At 35.8% G+C, this 24,885-nt stretch overlaps 1 protein-coding gene across 2 annotated transcripts in view; it reads left to right on the top strand.

The window, feature by feature from the left end:
* obe (activating signal cointegrator 1 complex subunit obelus) overlaps positions 1-24,885 on the top strand; it is a 196,930-nt gene that overhangs the window by 111,157 nt on the left and 60,888 nt on the right. For both annotated transcript variants that reach the window (XM_089098912.1, XM_089098905.1), the window contains exons 14-18: positions 4,721-4,897; positions 8,628-8,995; positions 10,463-10,743; positions 20,125-20,345; positions 22,375-22,653. In XM_089098912.1, coding sequence (XP_088955038.1) covers positions 4,721-4,897; positions 8,628-8,995; positions 10,463-10,743; positions 20,125-20,345; positions 22,375-22,653 — 1,326 coding nt within the window. The remainder of the gene's footprint in view (positions 1-4,720; positions 4,898-8,627; positions 8,996-10,462; positions 10,744-20,124; positions 20,346-22,374; positions 22,654-24,885) is intronic.

Below are 24,885 nucleotides of genomic sequence, written 5' to 3'. Positions count from 1 at the left end.
GTCACTAGACGATAAGAAAATAAGAAAAACACCCACATAGTAATTACCCATACATTGCCGACTATTATTGAATTTTGTTAATTTAGAATGTCCTAGGAAAGTTCTTGTTTTGTTCTCTTCAACCCCGCCATTTTATTGTTGGCCTATATACTGTTGCTTCTGTCCTTATGGAGAAGGACGAGAATTAAAAATTGTTTCACAATAGCGAAACTGATAGAAGCTCTCCTCCGTCAAAGATGCGTAAAAAAACTAAGGAGGGGTGATATTAGCCTCCCAAGCCTTTATTAACTAAAATTTTAAAAAGAAACTCGTTTTAGTTACCTCCTAGCTAACATAATAAAGATTATATGAATGAACCAGAGGGTTCAGTTTCTTTGGGCTTGAGTTCGGTCTTTACTATAAATACGAAAAAAATCAATCCCTTTGTAACTTTTCAACATATTGTAAATAATAACCTTTTCAATGTGATTATAATAACTTTATATTCGTTCTTTATTATAATTAACAAATTTATTATCATGTCTTATATATAACTTATTTTTCATAAGTCTCTGATGGCGCAATGGTAAGCATACTAGTGGTTAGGATAGCTGGCATTCATCAAGATTGGCAATAAATCTGCAGTTTTTAGTTAAAAAAGTTTTTACTTTAATTAAATTTTGTTTTTTAATTAAAAAAGGCACTAGAACTCTTAGTTTCCGTTCGAATGAGTCCTCTCGCGACATTCTAGGACCACTAGGTCGCTACGATCACCCCTGGGGAAAAGAAAAAAAAACAAACAAACAAATAGACACGCATCCGTGATCTTTCTTCTGGCAAAAAAAACACAAAACTCCACATTCTTGCAGATAGGAGCTTCAAACTTCTACAGTAAAGTTCTCTGATACGCTGAATTTGATGATGTGATTTTCATTAAGATTATATGACTTTTAGGGTTTGTTTTCCCCTTTTTTTGGAAATAAGGCAAATTTTCTCAGACTCGTAAATTTTGATGGGTAAGACTAAACTTGACGAAACTTATATATTCCAAATCAGCATAAAAGTCCAATTCTTTTGATGCAGCTATTGGTATCAAAATTCGGTTTTTTAGAGTTTCGGTTACTATTGAGCCGGTTCGGTCTTACAATACAGTTCATTACTACGAACTGTTTGATTTCTCCTCTCCTCCTTCCTTCGATTGTTTGAAGTTGTGCCAATATAAAAGAATATTAGACAGAGCAACGGTCAATTTATCCTGAAATGGACAGAGCCAGTTGCCATTTTTTAATGTAAATCCGGTCGAAAGGCAATATGATACCTTTCAATACTCCTTGGAACACCTCGTATGGTACCAGATCAAAATTTCAAGGTAGCAATTTATCCGAACGTTCCGAAACATTTGCCTCCGAGGACGACTTAACTAAACCTTGTTCAGATCAAAAACATACAAGGATTTTAAATCTGTATGATGGCTGAGCCCAAAGAGATCCAAGTGAAAGCTTTTTGGGCATTTAAGTATAATAGATACGTGAAGTAGGGACCATGTGGTTTACTCTCCGATGATTTTACTTTTTTTTAAATAATCGGAATATTTTGTCTACTGAATTTGCAATCGTGCATAAGCGTAAATATTGTTAATATTGACGAAATGTAAAAACCCTTAAAATCAAATATTTACAATCCTACACCTGATCGCCTTAACCAACTTGAAGTCAATGCTGAAGGCTATGCCTAGCTCTAACTTATGTGGAATTGAAGAGGATTTGTAGCATGATCACAACCTTCTTATAATACTCCCAGCAATGATGGATCCACGGGGAGTCCTTTCCATAGGCCTTGGGTGCAGTTTCTTTTTTTTGCAGTTTTTTATGTTTATGTGATATATCAAGTACCAAGAGTGTGACCATTCCCCTCCCCCCGCCGTAAGTTTGGATGCGGTATAATTTTATGAGGTTTTTATTATATGTATAACAACCTGTCCAGTAGAATTTTAAAAAAATCAAGACACTAGCTCCACTCCATCCAAAATATCCGCCACTATCGCCGTCCGATAGTGGCGCCGTCCGCCGTCCGCAACTATCCTCCAGTCTTCTCTAACTTTTGTCTTTAAGGACTGGCGGTTTTCTTGTTTTTAAGCTTTATGGTGGATGATTCGCACCTCTGTTGTAGCTTCCCATCCAAGCCTACAGTTTCGTAATAACTGAATCTAAGGTGGTTAGTTTGTTTAACATAATATATTTTGTTTGTTCAAGAATCTGCTGAAGTTGACAAAGATTTTTAATATGCTGAACAGATGGTCTGTCAGAAGGAGTTCAGGTGCAGCTACTATATACGAACCAATATTTTTCATATGTCTCTGATTAAAATTAATTAAAATAACTTTTTACACAAAATAAGTTTTTCGGAAAAAAGTAAAGAACTCAATTAAACCAAAAATGAACAAAAATAGAATCAAATAATCTAACATGCATGCAACTACCACAAATATCTATCAATGAATAGATGCAACCCAGAGCAAATGTAAACTAAAATGAATAAAAGAGTCGAACTGAAAAGTAGCAGAAATTAATATGAGTACGGTTCTAAAACCCTATGCTTTCTAAAAGCCAGAATATAATTTGTACTCTACCGAAAAATTCAAATGAATCTACTGAAAAAAATTTGCATTGTCAGTTTGATATATATATATATATATATATATATATATATATATATATATATATATATATATATATATATATATATATGCTGATATTTATTCCTTAAAATCTTAATTAATTTTTGATTTCTAAAAGGTAGAAAAATGAAAACATTTAAAAGAATTTTTTCAGTAATGTACAAATTATTCTGGCTCTTAGGAAGCATAGGGGTTTAGAACCCTACTCATATTAATATCTGCTCGTTTTGAGTTTGACTCTGTTATTTATAGGGCATAACTTACAACCCTGACCCTGAGGGCTGTGGGGAGGGGGTTTCATCCTCAAAGACCTAATATCCAGGACTTTCAACTACGTTGAACAAAAGGGCTATCTTAAAATTTTGATTGCATGTGTTTTGGTAAATGTGGGGTGTGTGAGGGGGTTTAGTTGCACTCCAATCACTTTCGACTATTAAAAAGAGCACTAGTCCTTTCAATTTCCAATTGAATGAGCCCTTTTTGAAGTTTCTATGACAACGCTATCTATAAAACCTTATATGCCCCCAGGGCATAACTTACAACCTTTGCCCTGAGGGGTTTGGGGGGTTTGTAATCTACAGAAACATAATTTCCAGAACTTTTAACTACGTTGAACAAAATGGCTATCTCAAAACTTTGATTGGATATGTTTGGGGAAATGGTGGGCGTGAGAGGGGGGTTAGTTGCTCTCCAGTCACTTCCGACTATTAAAAAGGGCACTAACCCTTTCAATTTCAAATTGAATGATCTCTTTTTGAAGTTTCTATGACAACGCTTTCTGCAAAAACCTTATATACCCCTAGACCATAACTTATAACCCTTGCCCTGAGGGTTGTGGGGGGGGGGGGAGGCCGAGTGCCCACCTCAAAGACACAATTTCCGGATCTTTCAACTACGTTGAACAAAATGCATATCTCAAAATTTTAATTGGACGTGTTTGGGGTACTGGTGTGCTTGGAAGGGGTTTTAGTTGCCTTCCAATCACTTTCGGCTATTAAAAAGGGCACAAGCCCTTCCAATTTCCGATCAAATGAACCCTTTTCGAAATTTCTTCGACAACTCCTTCGATGTGAAGTGCCCTGGTCTAAAAGGAAGGAAGAAAGGCAGAAACCGAAAATAATACATTGTGCACATCTTGTTCCCGTGTAGTTTGACCTAGGTTCTGTTTTCATATACTGGAGATTTCCGTGCGGAGAGCTAAAGATCCAGGGGCGATTGAGCCTCTAGATATTCCTTTAAAAGGCGGGCATTCTAATGGAGGATGCCCAGAAGTTGCTATGGGCTACATGCTACGGAAGAAAATGTCGACGCTCACGACACCAACGTACCAGTGAGGGGGGGGGGGTATCTGAATTTCCCACAATTTCTGGAAACATATTCAAATTATCAAATATTTTTTTACTATTGTCTCCCTAATAAGAAAAATACTACGTACGTGTCTGTATCACAAAATTATTCAGTGTGGATCGTGGTTACGTCAAAATTTAAGCGTTAACGACACAACCATTTAAAGATTGCTAACTATACGTTGTCAACATAATGCTTTTGAAATGCATTCAATAACCACATAAGGCACCATTTCATTGTTTGCAAAGGAGGTTTACTCCTCTATATTTAATTATCTTTTTTATCACAGGTAATGGGCGGCTAAGAAGATCAAAGAGGTTGAGTTTCAACCTCTAGTGGTTTCTTGACAAAACGGTCACTCTAATTGAGGATGCCCAGTAGTTGCTATGGACTGCACATTACGGAAGAGAATGTCGACTCTCACGACTGGAAAATACCTAAAAGTGGGAGGTTATAAGAATTTCTGGGAACTTTTTAGTCAAATTATATTAAAAAAAAATTTTTTACCCCCCTACCTCCCCCCTAAAAAGAGTACTGCAGCGTGCTTTGTTCACGAAGCAATTCAGTGGGGATAAAGTTTATATGAAAAGTCAAGTTAACGTAATCAACGTAATGCGTAGAGAAGCGTTCAAAAACCGTAGTTACATGAGGCACCATTTCGGTTTTCATTTAAAGGATGTTTAATAAACCATATTTAATGATCTCTTGTCCCAATAGGTACGTGATGATGAAATGGATGAATTGGACAACCACATCACTTGCGATTGTCAAGTTCCAGTGAAAGGTGGCAGCGAAAACGTTCACGGAAAAGTGAACATCCTCATGCAGACGTATTTGTCCAAAGGCAGAATTGACTCATTTTCTTTGGTGTCTGATCAGATGTATATCTTGCAGGTTGGTTTGTGCTTATGTATTTCTTGATATTAACCAAAACATCCAGAAGTTTCTGATGCGTGAAAATATGATTAATTTTATCCTTTTTTTAAACGCGTTCAGAAAGAAACTTTCTAAGCGTAATCCCTTGGGAAAACATCCCCAGCAAGGTATAAACTTACCAGGAAAAATCTCACTGAGTGAAAACTAAAAATATTCTTCTTGGTGCATTATCTTCCTCTCTCCCCAGAGAACCTTCCAGAGAACGTTTCTAAGTGAACGAACCTAAGCAATTACATTCCATTTGGGCTAACAATGGTTTCAAAAGCGAGGCAGATGTTTTTTGGTTCCTACAATGCTATACGTGCAAGAATTCTTTTTAATGTGATTTTTTGTTTTGAGCGTGATTTTTGAGTGTGAACGTGACATCGAACTAAATGATTCTCCTAAAGGCAAATAAGGCAGGGTGTTCTTTTCTGTTTCTGCCTCCATAAGAGTCACAGCATGTTCAGCTTCCATATGACAGCTGAGCAGTCTTTCAAAAGTGGATGGCTTTCCTTTTTGTTGCATATGACCAGAGTTGTTCCTAGGGTTGGTGGCGCCTGAGGAAACATTAATTATAGCGCCCTCCTCTACACTCAAATATAAGCAAAGACAGTCCGAATCAAAGTGAAAAATTTGGTCAAAGGGGGCAACTTTCTATCCGTACCCCTGCTCCGCTCTTCCGCCCAGGACAGCTGACCTGGTTGCCCCTCCCCCTTTGAACGGGTCTGTATTTGACCAAGAACAGTTATATACTTGTAAAGAAGAAAAAACGATCGGACAACCGCCTCTCTTCTTCAGCGCAAACAAAAAAATATTTGAGAAAAATACCAAAAAAGACAAAGTAACAACCAAAAGCAAATACGGAAAGTCAATGTGAAAAAAACAAACAAAACCAATGGAAAAATCAAAATTAAAAGATGAATTAAATTCAATAAAAGCCAAAATTGAAAGAATTAAAACGAAATAGCTACCAATCATAAAGCGAATTCCACTAAATCCAAAAAAATCTGAACTGCCATCGACGGATACTAGCGAAAAACTGGCAAATAAAAGAAATTAAATCATTCACTCAAAACAGACGAACCAGCAACTAAATTAGTTGGAAAACTATGTCATTTGATTTTAAATTTCAATAATTGCATTCCTTGCAGATACCCTTTGAGATTTAAATGTTTGATGACGCCTTTGATTATGTGAATGTGAGGTGGTTCAGGGTTTGTTTCAGGTATTACTCAGGTATTTATTTCTCTTTTGAGAAAGTTGAAATATGAGTAATTTATTCTTAGATCACCGGTATCTGTTCAAAGCTAGACCTAAAGACCCAAGAACTAAAAATTCCTTGTGGGGGATATGGCATTATACCAGCATAAAGAGGAACATGATTTTAATAAACGTAATGGACAGTAAAATGTAAACAATGTATTGGATATATTTTCAAAAGCGATATATTAAAGGGAAATCAGGGTTGTCAGTTAATAATGGAAATAATATTTATATAGTTTTTATACAACTATATCGGATGTATATAAATATTTATATAGTTTTTATACATCACGAGCGATCACGAAATAAACTTTTCTAGCTGTATAAGCTATACATTATTAGCTATGTGTTTAGCATACATTATTAGCTTATACATTATTACATTATTAGCTATGTTTAGCTATGCTGTATTAGCTATGTATTAGCTATATTTTTAGCTGTAGTTTTAGCTATATTTTAGCTGTATTTTACATGTGTTAGGTGGTTGAACTGTTGGTTTTGTAAATTAATCGACAGAGATAGCGAAAATAAGGAAGTTAATTCGAGGCTCCTAACGTCAAAGGCACCTTTCCGTAGGGTTGCTAAATGAATTTTTAGGGTGAATATTTCATGACATTATCATTTGTTAAGTTGGGACGTATCATAGACTCCCAGCAAATATTGGGAGTCTATTATCATAATCATAAGTTGGGAGTCTATTCAGATGTTTGCCTTTGATCATAGTTTTAATTTGTAATTATCTTGAAAAAACAAACGGGGTCAAAACATGAGGATTCTTCGATTTTTTTTTGTGTGTGTGTGTTTGCCATCAATTATCGTAATACGGATTACGTAATACGGATACGGATTAATAACGCTTACCGTAATATTTTTTTCCTTTTCCATAAAATTATTCTTCAAACTGGTCTTTTTCGTTTTAATAATTGCTATACAATGTCCTGAAAGCTGCCGCAATCGTGTATTTTTACTCATTCTTTTTTTAGATATGAGCACCGTTAATTCTGGTGGCCGGCGTTTACCCCCACCACACCCCCACCCAATTTGCATGCAAAATGGGTTTGGTACAATTATTCTGCATATTAGATAGGTAGATAAATAAGTGTATTTTAAAGCCAAATATACGGCCATGAACACAGTAAAATAACATAAATGAAAGGCACAAATAACATAAACTTTGATCAGCGATCATCATAAAACACTTAAATCAAACACTACATTAACCTAATAATAATGCTTAATACTTGGAAAAACGGTCGTTGAACAATAAGACACTGAACACTTGGAAAAAACACTTAAATGAAACATTATATTTACTTTATACTGGGATTTTTTTTTTTTTTTAGTTAAAAAAACTTCCAGATGCCTCGCTATTCTTCTGTTAGTTTATAGTGGTCATATACCCAGAAAGAATTGTAATCTGACTTCGAAGTGTCCAAATACCTAACCCGCCCCCCCTCCTTAGGTGCAAATATATAGCTTAAATTATATATTTCCCATATATTCTGTCACTTGTCTTTGTCTTGTCTCGCGCTAAGCTGAAGAAAAACTAACGAAGAAACTGGTTAGTTCTCGAGTTTTACACAGCGTAAACTTGAGTGAGTGGCGCATAATACACAATAACCAAAATTCCTTTCCCCTAAAGAAATTAGAAAAATAAAACTGAAATAATATTCTCAAATTTGGAAAGGCTTATTTACCACTGTGGGGATATTTTCGGGGGGGGTTATTTTCCGCAGGGGGTATTTTACTGGGGGGGGGGGTAAACGCCTAGAATTGTTACTTCTACGCGGTCATTAAATACGTCTGTCACTCCAGACTCCGGATATTTGTCTTGGGCCATAAGTATTTCTGCATGTATAAAAAAAAACTTATACGCATTAAGACAATGATCCGTATAGCGCAGGTACCGATCTCATGATTCTCTGCCTTCGGTCAGGATTACTATGTGTAGTTTGGGGCAAGTCCTCCGACGCTTCCCATGTTTTCCCCCGAGATTTCTCCGGGTACCATTTTGGAAGTGGGCCGACCAAGGCCGTATCCAGAGAGGGGGGGGGTGTTACCCCTCTCCCCTCGAAATTTGTGTCCGACTCGTAAAAACGTAACAGAAAAGAATGTAAACAAATTTTTGATGCATTTTTTAAAGTTTTTTCGTAACCCCCTGAAAAAAAATCCTTGTGTACACCCCCCCCCCACACAAAGAAAAAAAATCCTGGATGTGGTCCTTGGGCCGACCCTGGCTTAGCTAATAGAGTCACACAGCTGACCCCCGTTCTAAGCCAATTAATCAGTGGCACCAGGACTCGAACCCCTGCGTTTACAGACACAGGATTCCAAGCTCAGTGCGCCATCTACTCGGTTAGTACTTCTATTAAATAGTTAAATTTTGCGTTTATGGCCTGTATTAATTGTCTTTTCTTATGCCATTTGTCGTTTTTTCTTTCAGAATTGCCCTCGAATTGCTCGTGCACTATTTGAGATAGTGTTAAGAAAGGGCTGGCCTTTGTTGACTGCTCGTCTTTTGAAAGTAGCGCTGATGTTTGAGCGTCAAATGTGGGATTTTGAAAATCCTTTAAGGCAATTCACCACTCTAGGTCATGACTTACTTGAAAAAATAGAAGACAAAAAACTGACGATTGATAGAGTCAGAGAGATGGACTCAAAAGAACTTGGTATTCTTATTCGAGACCAAAAAAACGCTCCAACTGTGAAGCGTTACGCCCACGAATTTCCAAAGGTCGAACTTGATGCCACGATTCAACCAATTACACGGACGGTTATTAGGGTCATGCTGATTGTTTCACCAGATTTTAGGTAGTATTTTTGCTTCTTACTGGCATTTAGCATTTGAGAATGTTTCAAAGAAAAAAAAAGAAAGATGAAATGTGTGGTTCTTCGTGATTGCCATTGTAAATAAGAGGTTTTGATAGGATTTTTCTTTTCTTTGGGAGAGACGTAAACCTACAACTTGCCTGAACGATTTACGGTTAAATGTTACTGACTTAGTAGTAAGTTATTATGGAGATAGTAAAATGTCATTTTTAAACATAACAATAACAACTAAAAATAAAATTGATAAACAAGAAGCTTTTTTGAACTGTCTTTTGCAGAGTCTATCCCTCACCCTCTCTCACTTTCTCAGTCTTTTTTTTCTATCTTTCTCTGTCTCTCTTCCTTTTTCTGTCTTTCTTTCTCCCTCTCAATCTCGTATGGTGTAGTGGATAGCATAGCTGGCATCGAGCCTGCAGATCCGGGTTCGATTTCCAGTTTTGGATTTTTTTAACCTGTTGTAGCACAGTGGATTGATGCTCTGCTTGGCAACACGGGATCTGGGATTTGATTCCTGCTGCAGCAAGGTTGGGTGACAAGCTTACTACTTGTCCCTGTAAAGAAGACCCAGTAACTGAAAAGCTGATTTGGCGCCCTATGTGCCAGCAATAGCTCTGGAGGATCTTTACCCTTTTATCCTATCTCTTTCTCTCGCTCTCTTGCTTTTGGTTTCTCTCTTTCGTCTCTTATTTTGCTCTTTTTTTTCAGTTCCTTAGCCTTGCATTTGAATACTTACAAAGTTGAGCAAAGTTGAGTTCTTCCAAAATATAATTTGTTAGTAAATGCCTTGTGACTGCTATTGTGCTAACTGCTATTAAGCTTTTGAAAGTGCCTCAAAATCTCTACATGTGCAAGGTGGTGAGCTTTTTTGAGGATTAATTTATTGTTTTTTCATGCATTTATGAAAAGAATTACCTCATCTTATCTGACGACGTGAATGAATGATGATGTGCAACGCCTTTATCATAGTTAATCAATAGTTAATCATAGTTATCAAATTGTTAAGAGCTCAAATGTATAGCCATTTGAACCTGGTAAACGGGCTCAGGCCTTCGACTGTCGCAAATATAGCCTCACTATATTACGCTGCTAGTGTACAGACCTACTGTCCTCGCATTCACCCGTTTTTCAAAGCACTCCACGCGCTTTGGTTGGAAGCTCGTTCCTTCCGCTCTTGAACTGACAGAACCTTGACGTCATCCAAAGCCGAACTATCCGGTTGTTTTAATCATTGATGAGATTCCTGTAATGTATAATGTATATCATTAAGTAATTTTAATTACTTAATTAAATCATTAATTACTTCATCATTAATTACTTTTTAAGTAATTTATAGCCGTTCTCATCGTTTCAAGATTTTTTTTTGCCAAATTCTCATGTTTTTGATTAGTCTAGCTCTTTTTCAGTGCTAAAATGTTTTCAAAATATTAGTTATATTTGTTTATATTCCAGGTGGAATGATCGAATTCATGGTAATACTTCAGAAGCATTTTGGATTTGGGTTGAAGACCCAGAAACAAATCATATGTACCACCACGAATATTTTATCTTAACAAAGAAACAAGTGGTCACACAGGAGCCGCAAACTGTCGTATTTACAATTCCAATTTTTGAGCCTCTGCCATCTCAATATTATATAAAAGCCATTAATGATAGATGGCTTGGCTCCGAGTGCATCTTTCCTTTGTCTTTTCAGCACCTGATTTTGCCGGAAAGACATCCACCACATACAAGTAAGTTTTAAGTCTCATTGGTATGTCTTTTTTTTTTTTTTTTTTTTTTTTTTTTTGCCCTTGATGCCCTAGATCGGAAAGGAATTCATATATAGAAACTACGAGGAGACAGGTCTTCATGGGTCTTTCAGGAGGCAGAAAGACCTAATATCGGAAGTATTCTATTGGTTGTGAATCTAAATGATGCAAAAAATATATTACGGTCTTTATTTTATAAATACATAAATTAAAAGACAGGGATCGGCCGCAGTCACTTTTTGTCACTTTTGTCACTTTTTTGGGGACCTGTCACTTTTTGTCACTATTTCTGTCATTTTGTCACTAAAGTCACTTTTTTCGACATTTTGGACCTAATTTGTTTTATTGAAACAGTTTGTTATAATTACTGTCGACGGTGGCATAATTCATAAAAAAGTAAGTCTTTTTTTGATAGTTTGGACTATATTTCAACACGCACGATGTCTATGGCTGTGATAAACGTGGTTAGTGTGTGTGTGTGTGTTAAAATCTAGGCTCTTGCAAATAAGATGATTGATTAAATTAGTTCTACTGTACCATAACTGCCTATGGTTCCTTTCAGGCCATTGGTTCACTTACCATCCATTCTCGCCTGGCTCATTAGCAAATGGACGGTTAGGCTGAGATTCTTTCTATATGTTTTCAGTGTTAGCCAGTTTCTTGGATTTTAGACTGTTTCCTGCAAAAGGCTTGCCTGTCCACAGGTCTGAGGATGTCAAAATGTAAAATTAAATTTGTGTTTTTATTGGTTTTGTCAGTTTGTATTTGTATTAGCTTTGTGTGTTTTCTAAGTCCTTTCTAAAACCCATTCTTATTTCAGGTGGCTGTAAATAATGGGCAAGACAAAATTTTTGGAGAGCTGGCTCAGTAGGGAAGACGGCGCTGGGTATAAAGTGAAAGAGTGGTGCACAAAAGGAAGTGACAATGACAGCTCGTTCTATTGTAAAGTTTGTAAAAAGACACTCAGCTGCCAGAAAGGGTTCCAGGCCCTACTTCAACATGCAGCCGCACAAGATCACAAAAAGAATGCTTCTGTCATGTTAAACCAGCGTCAGTTGAGACTCCCTGCATCAGCTCCAACCGGAAACCACCCAAAATCACAAAGTGGCGATAGCGTACCACAAAAGAATCTGGAAATGCTCTGCAATCGAGATGCAACGTCAAGGGCGGAGATAGTTTGGGTTTTAAAGACTATTGCTAGTTCTTTTGCTGCAGCTTCGTGTGATCATATTGCCGAGGTGTTCCGAACAATGTTCCCTGATGCTGTGCCAGAAGGCTTCTTGTTAAATGCTAAAAAAATTACATACTTGTTGACTGAGGCTATTTCTCCGTACTTTCGAGAAATTCTAATCAAAGACATCCAGAAATCTGACTTTGTGCTGGAATATGATGAAACAACGAACAATGGTGGGGTAAAGGAGCTCCAAATAAGAGTTCGATACTGGTCAAAAGAGCGGAAACAAGTGGATAGTCGGCATCTTCGGACATATTATATGGGACATGCAATCAGTGAAGATCTGAGTAAGAAAATCCTGCAGAGTATTGAAGATGAAGGACTTTCACTTGAGAGATTGCTGATGCTTGCAAGTGATGGCCAAACTGTAAAAAGGAAAGTATAGTCCATCATAGACTCAGAAAAAAGCAAAAGGTATTCAAAAGGCATATTGAATATCGAAACCTTCAACATTCATGCAGTGCATAATGCATTCCTGAAAGGGCTACAAGAACTCGGGGAGGAGTGCTCTGATATGATAATTGCCGTTTGCCACTTTTTCAGCGGATGGCCAGGTCTTTTTGAGGATTTCAGCCAGTGCCAACGGAAAGCTAAAGTGCTTCAGCATAAGTTTGTCAAGCACGTCTCCACAAGATGATTGTTGTTTTTGGCATTGTTTAGCCAGTTTTTTAGTTGTTGTGCTATTTCTATGTCTTTTTTTATTATATGACCCCAAAATGCGAATTCCGCCCTTCGGGGCTTGTGATAGTCATTTTTCGAAATAAATATCTTATCTTATCTATCAGATGGCTCACCATAAGGGAAGCAGCAAGCCGCTTGATCGAACAGCGGCCTGCATTGACAGAATATTTCCTAGAATTTGTGCCAAAGAAAATAGTCTGAAGTACCTGATGTCAAATGCAAAATATTTGAAAATTGTAAGCTGGCTGAAAAAGCAAACAATGAAAGCCGAATTTGAGTTCATTATAAGCTCTGCAGCAATTTTTACCGCTTTTACTGGTGTATTTCAACGACAGGAGCCGTTAATACATGTGGTACACTTTGAGCTGAGACGGTTATGCGTAGTTCTTTTGGGGCAGATTGTGCCGGCTGATGATGTCAATCTCCGGATCCTCGGTGGTTTTGAAGGCTTAGATAGTACTGCAGATGTTTACCTACAGCAACCCTTGTGTAATGAAAGGGTCCTGGCTGTCCTGGATTCTTCAAAAGTTATTCTGAAAGACAGGACATTTTTTTCCTGAGAATTAGGAAGCATATCAAAGCTGCTGTACAGTACCTGCTGACAAAATGCCCTGTGAACAACGAGTTTTTCCAAAGCCTTGCCTGCCTAAGCCTTCCCAGTCCAGATTGCCAAATATCGAGTTGCAGTGATATCCTCCACATTGCAAGAGAACATCCATTCGAGACGGACATCGAGCAAGTCCAGGGAGAATGGTTGTTTTTACAGTCAGATCCCGTGCCGCCACCCACGGAGAGTACTCGAATTGACGGCTATTGGCAAAAGATCCTGGAACTGAAGACACCATCTGGTGAAACCAAATATCAGTCCTTAGGTCGGATCGTCCTGGCAACTATGTCGCTCTTTCATGGAAGTGCAGACGTAGAGAGAGGATTTTCTCGGTCAGCTCTGCTGATGACTCGCCTTCAAGCGCGTACAGAAGAGCGGGCACTCAATGCTAAGGCTTTTGTTGCGGAAGCGCTCCGCGACTATGAGAACAGACCAGAGCGTGTGCTGATCACAAAGAAGCTGCTTTGTCTGGCTAGATCAGCTAGAGTCAGCTATGAACTGTACCTTTTTGAGAGAAGACAGGAAGAATCAGAGAGAGAGAAGCTTGAAGCTGAGAAGAAAGATGCTGAACAACAAATCCAGGAGATAGTACGGAAGAAGCAGAAAGCAGCGGACATAGAGTCAGACGTTGTACGAAAAAAAGCGATGGTTAAGCAAAAGAAGGAAATAGGTGATACCCTTCTGAGAGAGGCAGGAGAACGGTTGAAGAAAGCTGTGGAAGAGAAGGACTTCCTGAAAATTGGTCTTGCTCAAAGTATGCTGTAAGTAGCATTAAAAGCTGGCTCCGAAGAAAGGGAAAGGGCAGATAATGCTGAATCGGTTGAAGTACTTGTTCTGAAGAGGAAATCTGAACTAACTGATTGTCTTTCAAAAATGTCAAAGAAGTGATGACATAATATCCAGTGATTGGTTATGCCTAGTTGTGGCAGATGCTTGTCTTTTTATGGTTTTGTATAAGTAAATAAAATCAATTGAAGAAAAAAATGAGGATTTCAGCCTTTCTGACCGTAACTTCTCGGGCTCTCATAGGCCAGTGATGATCTTACGGTAGTAATTGGGATCCTTGTAATCCATCTGCCTATGCTCTGACGGCTTCTGAGTAGTCACTTTTTGTCACTTTTTTGGTGTCCTCAAGTAACTAAAGTCACTTTTTTCGCGCACCTCGTCGCGGCCGACCCCTGAAAAGATATAAAAAGCCTATCACTTCCTAACTCGAGATGCCTGAGCTTCCAGAGCCACAGTACTAACCCCTCCTCATGGTCAGGATTTGGGTCTTGGTGACTCCTGGACTGAAACCCACGTTTGTTGAAAATTTATTATTATCATTAAAATCATACGCAAGGGAATAAATGCTGCCACAGGTGAGTTTAAACTATGATCCTTGCATTCATATGGAGAGTACCATTTGTTGCTAGCAATTTCAAATACGGAGGGATATTTAGACCTCTTCATATGCGTGTGAAGCTGTTTTGGCAGCCAAAAATAGAGATTTTCCGCCTAGAAAAAGTTACAATTTTAAAAACTATATTTATAAAGCCACGTGGGTATCCTCTTTGAATGACCTAAGATAGGCTATAGTAAAAAACTAATTTGTACCAATGAAATTTATCCAAAAAATAGCTAAACCAGCCTTGACATTTTGCAACTAGATTTACAGTTAAGAGAAAAAAGTAAGAGATTTGGAAAATAAGTGGAAAATTTATTAGATCTGAATAAACAAACGGGACATGTCTTATGGTAATGATTCTTTATGCGAAATTTAATTTTTTTGGTTTTTACAGTTCGACACAGCTTGGTAAATTGACTTTATGGAACACCTAGAACTAAATCCTTATAATTTTCACCAATGAGGTTTGTGCGCGATGATTTTGATATTTTGTAAGGCTATCTGGATTATTATAATAAATTATATTTATTTTAATTTATCTATTCTGATATCAATTATTAACAGAAAACTTAACATAAACACATCCCCTCCAAATGCCAAAGCGTGATATGGAGGAGGGATAACAAAAAAAAGAAAAAAAATATGGTGTTTTTAGCTCATCTTTAATTGTGATCAAGCAATTCTTGGTCATCAACTGTATAGGCTACACATTCAAAAGTGTAAAAATTTATGTTAAATGAAACATTTTAAAAATATATCAAGGTCAATTTCAAAGTCAAAGGTCAATTTTTGAGTTAACCCGTTTTGTTTGCTGGAGGAATATTTTGATCGTTAAATTTATTAAATAATTTTTAATTTAATAACAATCAATAAACAATTATTCAATGAATCACCTGAAAGGCTCGCTAAAATATATTTGTTTTTATTAGAGTGGAACGACACTAGCCTTTAGAGGGACTGTGGGGTGGTAGTTCTGCTCTTATTTGTGGTAATTTCTGCTCGTTTCAAGTTTGACTTGATTATGCATTGAAAAGTATGTTAATATAATTCAAAATAATATATTTTATTGTTTAGATTTGTATATTCATTTTCGTTTTGCTTCGTTTTAGGTGTCACTTATTCATTTCCAAGCGCTTTTTTTCTGTTTTGAGCTTAAATATTATTCGACTATATCTCTGCTAGTTTTAATTTTTAATATCACTCTCTTATATTCTTTACAAGCTTTTTTTAAAAACATTTTGCAAATAAATAAAAAGCAACAAAACTGATATTTTTAGTACGTTTCTTTCTGTATGGACGTATCAGGCAATCTTTGCTCTATCAGCTACTTGCATACTTTCTCACTTGTTCTGTACTATATTATAACTACATACTTACTCAGGCAATTCTCGTGTTGGTTTCATTCGGTCCTATTCTGGCCATACCCAGTCGTGTTTTTTTATCAATTGATGATAAACAACAATGTGTAAGCCTGTTAAGCTATTAAAATGCGGTTAAATTATTCTGTTTTGTTTGAGCTGTTCGTAATATGGTCAAAATCTAACTCTCTTTTGGCACTCATTAAAGTAAAAAAAAAAATATTTCAAGAAAATATACCCTTTTTTGAAGCTTTCAGTAAAACGATAAAATTTTTACTAGATTCATCATTTAAGTCACCTTAATAAAATAGTGTCAAAAAACACGTTAAAACGTGATTTCACTAAATTTCCTATGCTTAAATAACAAACGTTGCTTTTTTTCTTGTAACTCTACTAGCTGGAAATTCGAGGCCTAAAAAATTGTCCATCTATGGCTTCTACCATTGATGGTAGAAGCCATCTCCTAGTGGGTCTGTCCTCTCTGTCATTCCGATTCTTGATTGAGGTTTTGAGAATAATCTATCGTCAATCTTGTGAGCCCGTCATTATAGGTGACTTCAGTATTAATTGGCGGGGCTGGTGGTCACCCTGGTCTTTGGATTTTCTTACAACTATGCTTTCTTTTGGTACAGTGTCCCCTACATGCCTTCGAACTAGCGTAACTGACACTACTACTTCTTTGCTTGATAATATTCTTTCATCACCGACCTTGGTGTAAAATTCTACATTGATGAGTGTTGCCTGAAACAATTATCTTGCCTTTTCTAGGAATGAGTTTTCTGATTCTTTGCCTTGAAATAACCAAAGAGTTGGTGTTTCTTCTGTAAAATTAAGTGACAAGGAGTTTCCTCTTCTTAGGTCATGGTTGGTCTTTCTTCTTAGGTCAGGTCTTAGGTCTTAGGTCATGGGTTTTAGGTCTTAGGTCATGGTTGGTAGGCCATTCGTCGAGTATCTTTGAAATTGAACCTGACTTAGATTCTCTATTTAATTCGTTCGATGATTCGTTGAAAAAGTTATCTTGGATGTATGTGATATGCCTCAATCGAAATCAGAATCGAAAAGAATAGCCCCATTAAATCCTTTGATGACTCCTAGAAACCTTAAAAGCTGGAGTAAGACAAGTAATCATCCTAAAGTTGACACGTCCTCTAAGTCTTCTCCGCGTGATTCTCGACTTTAACTTTTCAAAGTTTATAGAACAGTTTAGTATTCGCTTTGCTAGAAGTCTAAATCTCCAGTTTATTATAGAAAACTCTCTGAGTTTGGTAAAGACATTAGGAAAACATAGTTAGTAGTCAATTCGTATAGAGTCAATATAGTCAGCAGTATATAGTCAGCAAGTAGTCAATCTGGGCTTATTCTCTTCCTCCTTCTGTCCCTTCACGTGCTTTAGTTGACAGCGAAATTGTAGAGAGGGAGCGGTAAGTTCAAGATACCTTTACTTCCTGTTTTGCTAATTTTAGCAAAACTACTGTGTTTTTTTTTATAAACGCTTGTTCTTCTCTACGTGATCGTATGTCTTATCTTGGACCTCTTTGTCTTAAATCAATGGCTTTGGAACCTGTATCTGAAGCTGAAATAGCCAGAATTGTCAATGGTCTGAGGGTTCTTCATTTTATGGCCCTGACCGTATTCCTACTATGTTTGTCAAGTTCGTTCTTTTTGGCATCGTTTCTACCCGAGCGAGACTTGTCAGTCTTTTTTTTGAAAATATAGTCTTCCCAAGCTCTTTAAAGCGTGCTCCTGTCGTTATTCTATTTAAAGGTGGACCACGGAAGGATCCTGCAAATTATTGTCCCATATTTATTTTATCAGTGTTTTGAATAAGCTCCGCTTTCTCGACCTTTGATTTTCTTAATTCTAAAGATTTTTTTTTCATGGTTCTCTGTTTGGTTTTAGGACAAGAGGCTCAAGCGAGCATTCATCTGCAACTCTCTTGAATTATTTACATTCAGCTAGTGACTCTGTTCTGACACCTGCTGCTTTTTCTCGATGTCTGTACGAAAAGCTTTCGACTCATAAACACACAAGATCCTTCGTTGGAAATTATTCCATATGGGTACAAGAGGGACTGTTTATTCTTGATTTCATTCATATTTACCTGATCCGCTCTTTTGTAAACTTTTTGAATCAGAATTTGGTGTTCCGTAAGGATCAGCCCTCGACCAACACTCTTTTTAGTCTATACAAATGACCTTATTAATGCGGTTAAAAATTCAAAACCTGCGATGTGTTGTCACCTTTGTCAACCAGCTGTTGATACTAACTGTAGCAAGAGTTTATCTTTTCTGGATGCACGTAATGCTTTTGCTGGTCACAGTACTCTTGGCATAGCCAGTGGAACTGATTCCGATCTTTGTTCAAACTTTGTAGCCATTTTTGAAAGAGTTATCCAGTGGTTTTGTGGAAATTGCCTTGCTTTAAATGTTGGGAAGTCATGTTTTCTCATTTTCTTATAGTTCAGAGCCTTGCCCTGGCTTAAGTGCAATACACATAAGTGGTTCTCCAAGTATGTCCAAGGATTGCTATGTTTGATATCTAGGTATTTTATTTGCTGAAAGTCTGTCATTTATGTTGACCTGATGAAAACGAAAGTCTCCAGAAATCATGGAATCCTTTTGAATTTAAGGACGGTTTATGTTTTTGAATCTACAGTTTTGAGCATACCAAGAGAAAGAGAATTGTTTTTTTATTCTTTCGAAAATTTGCATATAATGGACGCCGTTTTATTCAATATTTTTTGGTGAAGGGAGGGGGTCGGGGTGGTAAGTTTTTACTATTAGTGGCGGCCAGAATTCTAGAAAAATTCTATTTATACGCATTAGAAAACGCTTCTTGATTTTGACAAAGATTCATATCTTCCCTGTGTACCGGTGTATTTGTGCTCGATGATCAATACAACGATAAAAAGGCTCTGTTAGCTAAACTACAACTTAGCTGTAACAGATTATGTTATATTTGAGAGAAAATAAAATAGGAGACGAAGGGATTAGTTTATGAAGCACTCAATGGTAAAAGAAAGCCACTCATTTTAAAATAAAATAAGGTTTTTCGGTACTTTTATAGAAAGCGGTAAGCTGCGAAAAGTGAAGTTTTGTTAACGCTAATGAATAAAAACAAAATAGGATGAAAATATAATAGTTCAGAAACAAATTTGGGCTATATATTTGCACATTTGGGAGGGGGGGGGTAAAACAGCATATATTAAATACGTAACCTAACATAATCAACCCAACTTAGGTACCTTTTAGTCCCCCTAAACCCCCAAAACTAAAGCTTAAATATAGTTCCTGGAGTGAGAAACCCTTTGTATTGCCTATCTATATACAGCGTCTCGTATAAGTACCGGGTTTTATCCTATCTGATTTTCAATACAATTGTCGCGTGCTTACCGCTTTCTACAAAAGTACCGGTTTTCTTTAGCTAGTCAAGGTTTTTCTACTTGTCAGTTTGGAACTGAATCTAACTTTCTTCTTTTCATATTAGACTATGTTTAAATGGGAATTGTGTGAAATTAATTGATGCCCACATAGATGAATGCTTGTCTATTTTTTAGTAAGAGATTTTGCTCATGTAGTGAGAACAAAACAAAAAGGGTAAATTTTCTTTATCATTTGCTGATATTTTGTACCATTTGCATTTGTACCGTCTTTTTTCTTCCTGGTGTGAATTTAAGCTTTAGAAGGCTATGGCAATTTGCCCTCCCCTAAATGGTGTTTTTGCTCGTGTATAATCTTTTCGGGCTCTCATGTAGATCCCTCCCGCCAAAAATTGGTTGCAGTGAGTGTCAAGTATAAGGAATATTTCAATATAATACTTCTCAAACATAAAGGTACTATTTTTTTTTATTGTATATAAAGGTAAAATATTAAAACGTCATTTTAATTTTTTGTCGTCCCAGGGATAAGAACTTAGCAGCTTAGTTAATGAAAATGTAGACAATTATTTTGTTTATAATTATTTGTTTGATTGTTTAACTTTTCTATTAGAACCTTTGGAGAGAAAGAGAATCTGCTTTTAACTTTTCAAGGTTTTTCAAGCCTTTGATTATGTTTTTTTTTTTTAACTCCGAGTCTATTCCATTCTTTAATTTTAGATTTACTCGATTTGAAGCCGTTACCTGTTCAAGCCTTGGACAATCCCGTCTATGAAATGCTGTATCCGTTCACGCACTTCAATCCTATTCAAACACAGCTGTTCCATACTCTGTACCACACAGACGGCAATGTTCTCCTAGGCGCACCAACTGGTTCTGGTAAAACTATTGTAGCCGAAATAGCCATTTTCAGGGTATTCAATGAATATCCTGGCTCTAAAGTAAGTAGATGGCTCTGCCCGTAAACGCTAGGTATAATCAAGAGAAATCACAAATTCTTTTACATGGTGTAAGGTAACGGATGTTTCTCCTGGTTATTACAATAGTTGATTTTCTTGAATCATTCAATTGCCCTTGCATCTTTATGGCGCTCGAGCTTACGAAAAAGAAAACGGACGAAATATGGTACAAAACACAATGGCCTATGTTTTTCACAAAAACTTATCTGCACAAGCTCAAGAGATTTGCTCACAAAACTATGTTTTTTCTCGATCGATGGGATCGATTTATCCAAGGATCGATATAACCAATCCTTAGTGATTCACAGATTCTAATTTTCTTTTCATATTCAGCTACCCTCCCTAAATTAATTTCTTTTTGCATGCCTTTTGGTTTATGGCAGGGAATATTCGTCAAATCAGATGTAAAATTTATGTCCATCTCATTGATATAGTAAAATCGTAAATAAGTAAGATTTAGAATAGTAAGAATATTTAGAATAGTAAGAATAGTAAGACCGTAAAATAAATACGGTCTGTACTATGAATCAATAAGAAAGATGCCGGTGAAAAGGTAATAAAGCAAGTAGAGATGAACTGTATATAAAAAAATGATGAACTATATATATAAAAAAGGTAATAAAGGTAAATAAAGCAAGGTAATAAAGGTAAATAAAAGGTAATAAAGCAAGTAGAGATGAACTGTATATAAAAAAATGATGAACTATATATATAAAAAAGGTAATAAAGGTAAATAAAGCAAGGTAATAAAGGTAAATAAAAGGTAATAAAGCAAGTAGAGATGAACTGTATATAAAAAAATGATGAACTATATATATAAAAAAGGTAATAAAGGTAAATAAAGCAAGGTAATAAAGGTAAATAAAAGGTAATAAAGCAAGTAGAGATGAACTGTATATAAAAAATGATGAACTATATATATAAAAAATATCGAAACTTATGGGGGAAATCGCAACAATCTGGAGTCTTCCATAAGTATGCAAATGACAAGTTATAATTAACCCTGTTTTTGTTTCGTCTAATTCTTTTCTGTGTGTTTTTCGTTTTTTTTCTTTCTAAATCTAAGCTCTGTCTAAATCTTTTTATGTAAACAAAAAGTAAAACTTTACTTTTTTTTCTTGAAAAATGTAAATATTCTAGATATTAGTGATGTTGCTCGGGTTGTTTTTGTTTAATGGTTCTGATTTATGCAGTTTTGCAAGTCGATAAACACCTTTTATGTTGTTAGCATCGCTTCGCTCTAGGCGTTATTCCGAGAGCAGATAAAAGATTGAAAAATAAAAAGTGGACAAAAATTGCGCATGAAGGTATTGAAAAGGGGGGGGGGGTTGCGGTTCTGTTAAAACAAAGTTCAAAGCTTATAGAATCTGTAATTTTCTGTTTATCTGTTTGCTCAAGAAATTAGTCCGAGAGCATATCGAAGATAGGAAAATAATAAGTGAACAAAAATTGTCCATGAAGGTTATGAGAAGTGGGAATTTTGGATAATTAAAAGAGCAGGGTAGTGTGTTAAAATGGAGAAAAAAGTTTTATAGTTTTTCTGTTAATCTGTCTCCTCAAGGCATTAGTCCGAGTGCAGATCGAAGATTGGAAAATTAGGAGTGAAAAAAAATTCTCCATAAGTGGACACCTATTGTTTCGGGTTTTTTTTTTTTTTTTTTTTTTTTTTTTTTTTTTTGAGCTGTGCTTAACGAAACCTAATGCTTTATGCTTGTGTATTTGCTTAAATTTAGTTATATCACTCCACTTAAGGCGTTGGTCTGAAAGTTGATTTAAAATTAAAATGTAAGTCTTAAGCAGAAATTGTCCCTGGAAGTCATAAAAAACGGGAATTCTGGGACAATTAGAAAGATGAGGTGGTTTATTAAAGAGGGAGAGATGTCCATAGGTTATGTTATTGCTTTTTTTTTGGGGGGGGGGGCTGAATTGGTTTGTATTACCGACATATATCGTTTTTTGCTAGCTTAGTTGTGTATTCAAAAACAATTACACGATGATGGATTCCTTTCAGGTTGTTTATATCGCTCCACTCAAGGCTTTGGTTCGAGAGCGGATTGAAGACTGGAAAGTAAGACTTGAAAAAAAATTGTCCAAAAAAGTTGTTGAGTTGACTGGTGACGTTACTCCAGATGCTCGGGCGATCGCATCAGCTGATGTTATTGTAACAACCCCAGAAAAATGGGACGGTGTCTCGAGATCATGGCAAACCAGAGATTTTGTCAAGAAAGTAGCTTTGATCATTATTGACGAAATTCATCTGCTTGGAGAAGATAGAGGACCGGTTTTAGAGGTATGTCTCTTGTAGAAGTATAAGAGAAAATAGCTAAGAGAAGTGTTGTAAAGTTGTTGTGAAGTGTATATTTATGGTATTTGGGGGTTGTAGTCGTAGATACCTTTATTCTCCCTTTATAGGGGAGATAAACTCTGGCCCTAAGGTAATTTAACTTTGGTAGCGTGCCTTAGGCTATGACCGAACTAATGAGGCGTACCAACTGGGTATATTCGAGGGGCTAAAGGTAGATTGTAGAGAGTTTGTCTAAAATACAATACTTTTATTCATTTTACACATAGTAATTACAAATATAGATATGCTCCTGGGACTGGCTGCCCCAAGTAGACCACAAGTCTCAAAAAACTACAATAATATATAATAAGATACAGACACTTACAATGATCCGACAAGATCCCAAGGTATTTCTAATAAGAAAATAAACTGGCAGAGGTTCACCATGCAAGTCAAAAAGTCTGACTTCAGTCTCAAAAATCGGGGTATATATTTGAAAAACTAACCATGTCCTTCCGGTACATTGACGCATATAGCCAGGAAATTGGTTATTGAGCAAGTTCCCTCCAAGCCCACACATTCCACGATTTGTATCTTTATCTTAAAAAGTGGTATTTTGATACTTTGTTTTTGCGTCTTAATATATTTTTACTCAATTAATAATTAACTAAATTAGAAAGCTTTACCACAGAAGCAAGATAAAGAAAAAAAAATAAAGTAGCTTTGATATTTTATTGATGATCTTCATCGGCCTGGAGAAGACAAAGGCCCGTGTTTATACGTTAGTCTATTGAATAAGTATAAGAGAAAATAGCTAATAAAATCAAGAGAAAGAATTAAAAAAATAAAGTAGCTTTGATATTGTATTGGTGAATTTCATCGGCTTGGAGAAGACAGAGGACCGGTTTTAGAGGTCTGTCTCTTTTAGAATTATAAGAGAAAATTGATAATAGAATCAAGAGAAAAAAAAATATAAAGTAGCTTTGATATTGTATTAATGATCTTCATCGGACTGGAGAAGATAGAGGACCGGTTTTAGAGGTTTGTCTCTTTTAGAATTATAAGAAAAAATTGATAAGAAAAGCAAGAGAAAAAATTAAAAAAATGAAGTAGCTTTGATCTTGTATTGATGAATTTCATCTGCTTGGAGAAGACAGAGGACCGGTTTTAGAGGTTTGTCTCTTTTAGAATTATAAGAAAAAATAGATAAGAGAAGCAAGAGAAAAATAATAATAATTAAAAAAAGTAGCTTTGATCTTTTATTGATGAATTTCATCGGCTTGGAGAAGATAGAGGACCGGTTTTAGAGATTTGTCTCTTTTAGAATTATAAGAGAAAATAGCTAAGAGAAGCAAGAGAAAATAATAATAATAATAAAAAAGTACCTTTGATCTTTTATTGATGAATTTCATCGGCTTGAAGAAGATAGAGGACCGGTTTTAGTGGTTTGTAACTTTTAAATTATAAGAGAAAATACCTAAGAGAAGCAAGAGAAAAATAAAACAAAAAAGAAATCAAAAATAAGGAAGCTTTCATCACCTATTGATGAAATTCCTTTGATTGGAGAAGATAGGGAACCTATCTTTATATACGTCTCTGTTAGGAAAATAAAAGAACATGTATAAGCAAAAAAAGAAAGTAGCTTTGATTATTAATGATATAACTCATCCGATTGAAAAAGATAAAGGACCTATTTTAGAGGCGTGTGCTCTGTTTGAAATGTAAGAGAAAATAGCAAAGAGAAGCAAGAAAAAAAAAGGTAGCTTTAAGTATTATTGACGAAATTCATTTGCTTGGAAAAGATAGAAGACCTTTCTTTGAGGTGTTTCTCTGTTAGAAGATTAACAAAAAGATGAAATGACCAATTCATTACAAGTCATTACTATTTAATAAATAATTCAATAGTAATATATAATAAGTAAATGCTGAAAAAATATTTATTTAATTGAATAAAATAATTAATATACTAAGTGACGAGCAACTAAGCAAGAGGGTAGTTTGCTTAAATGCTTATAAAATTCACCTTTTTTCTGTTCATTACAATCCAATATTCTTATACGTGTGTAATAATAAAACTAATGTGTTTCAATAATCTATCATTTGAAAGAAATTGTATTTTCTTGACGGGAAGACAAAGTGTCTCGGTGATTTGATTGATTTATAAAAATTATTTCACATTCAAAGAAAAAAGCTAACGGACGTAAGATGAAAAAAAAAAAAATCTATAATAAATAAGTA

Source organism: Artemia sp. Qi Xiang Cuo, chromosome 2 (assembly GCF_049724085.1).
Source record: "Artemia sp. Qi Xiang Cuo chromosome 2, ASM4972408v1, whole genome shotgun sequence".
Taxonomy (NCBI): domain Eukaryota; kingdom Metazoa; phylum Arthropoda; class Branchiopoda; order Anostraca; family Artemiidae; genus Artemia; species Artemia sp. Qi Xiang Cuo.
This window is presented reverse-complemented; position numbering and strand designations above follow the sequence as displayed.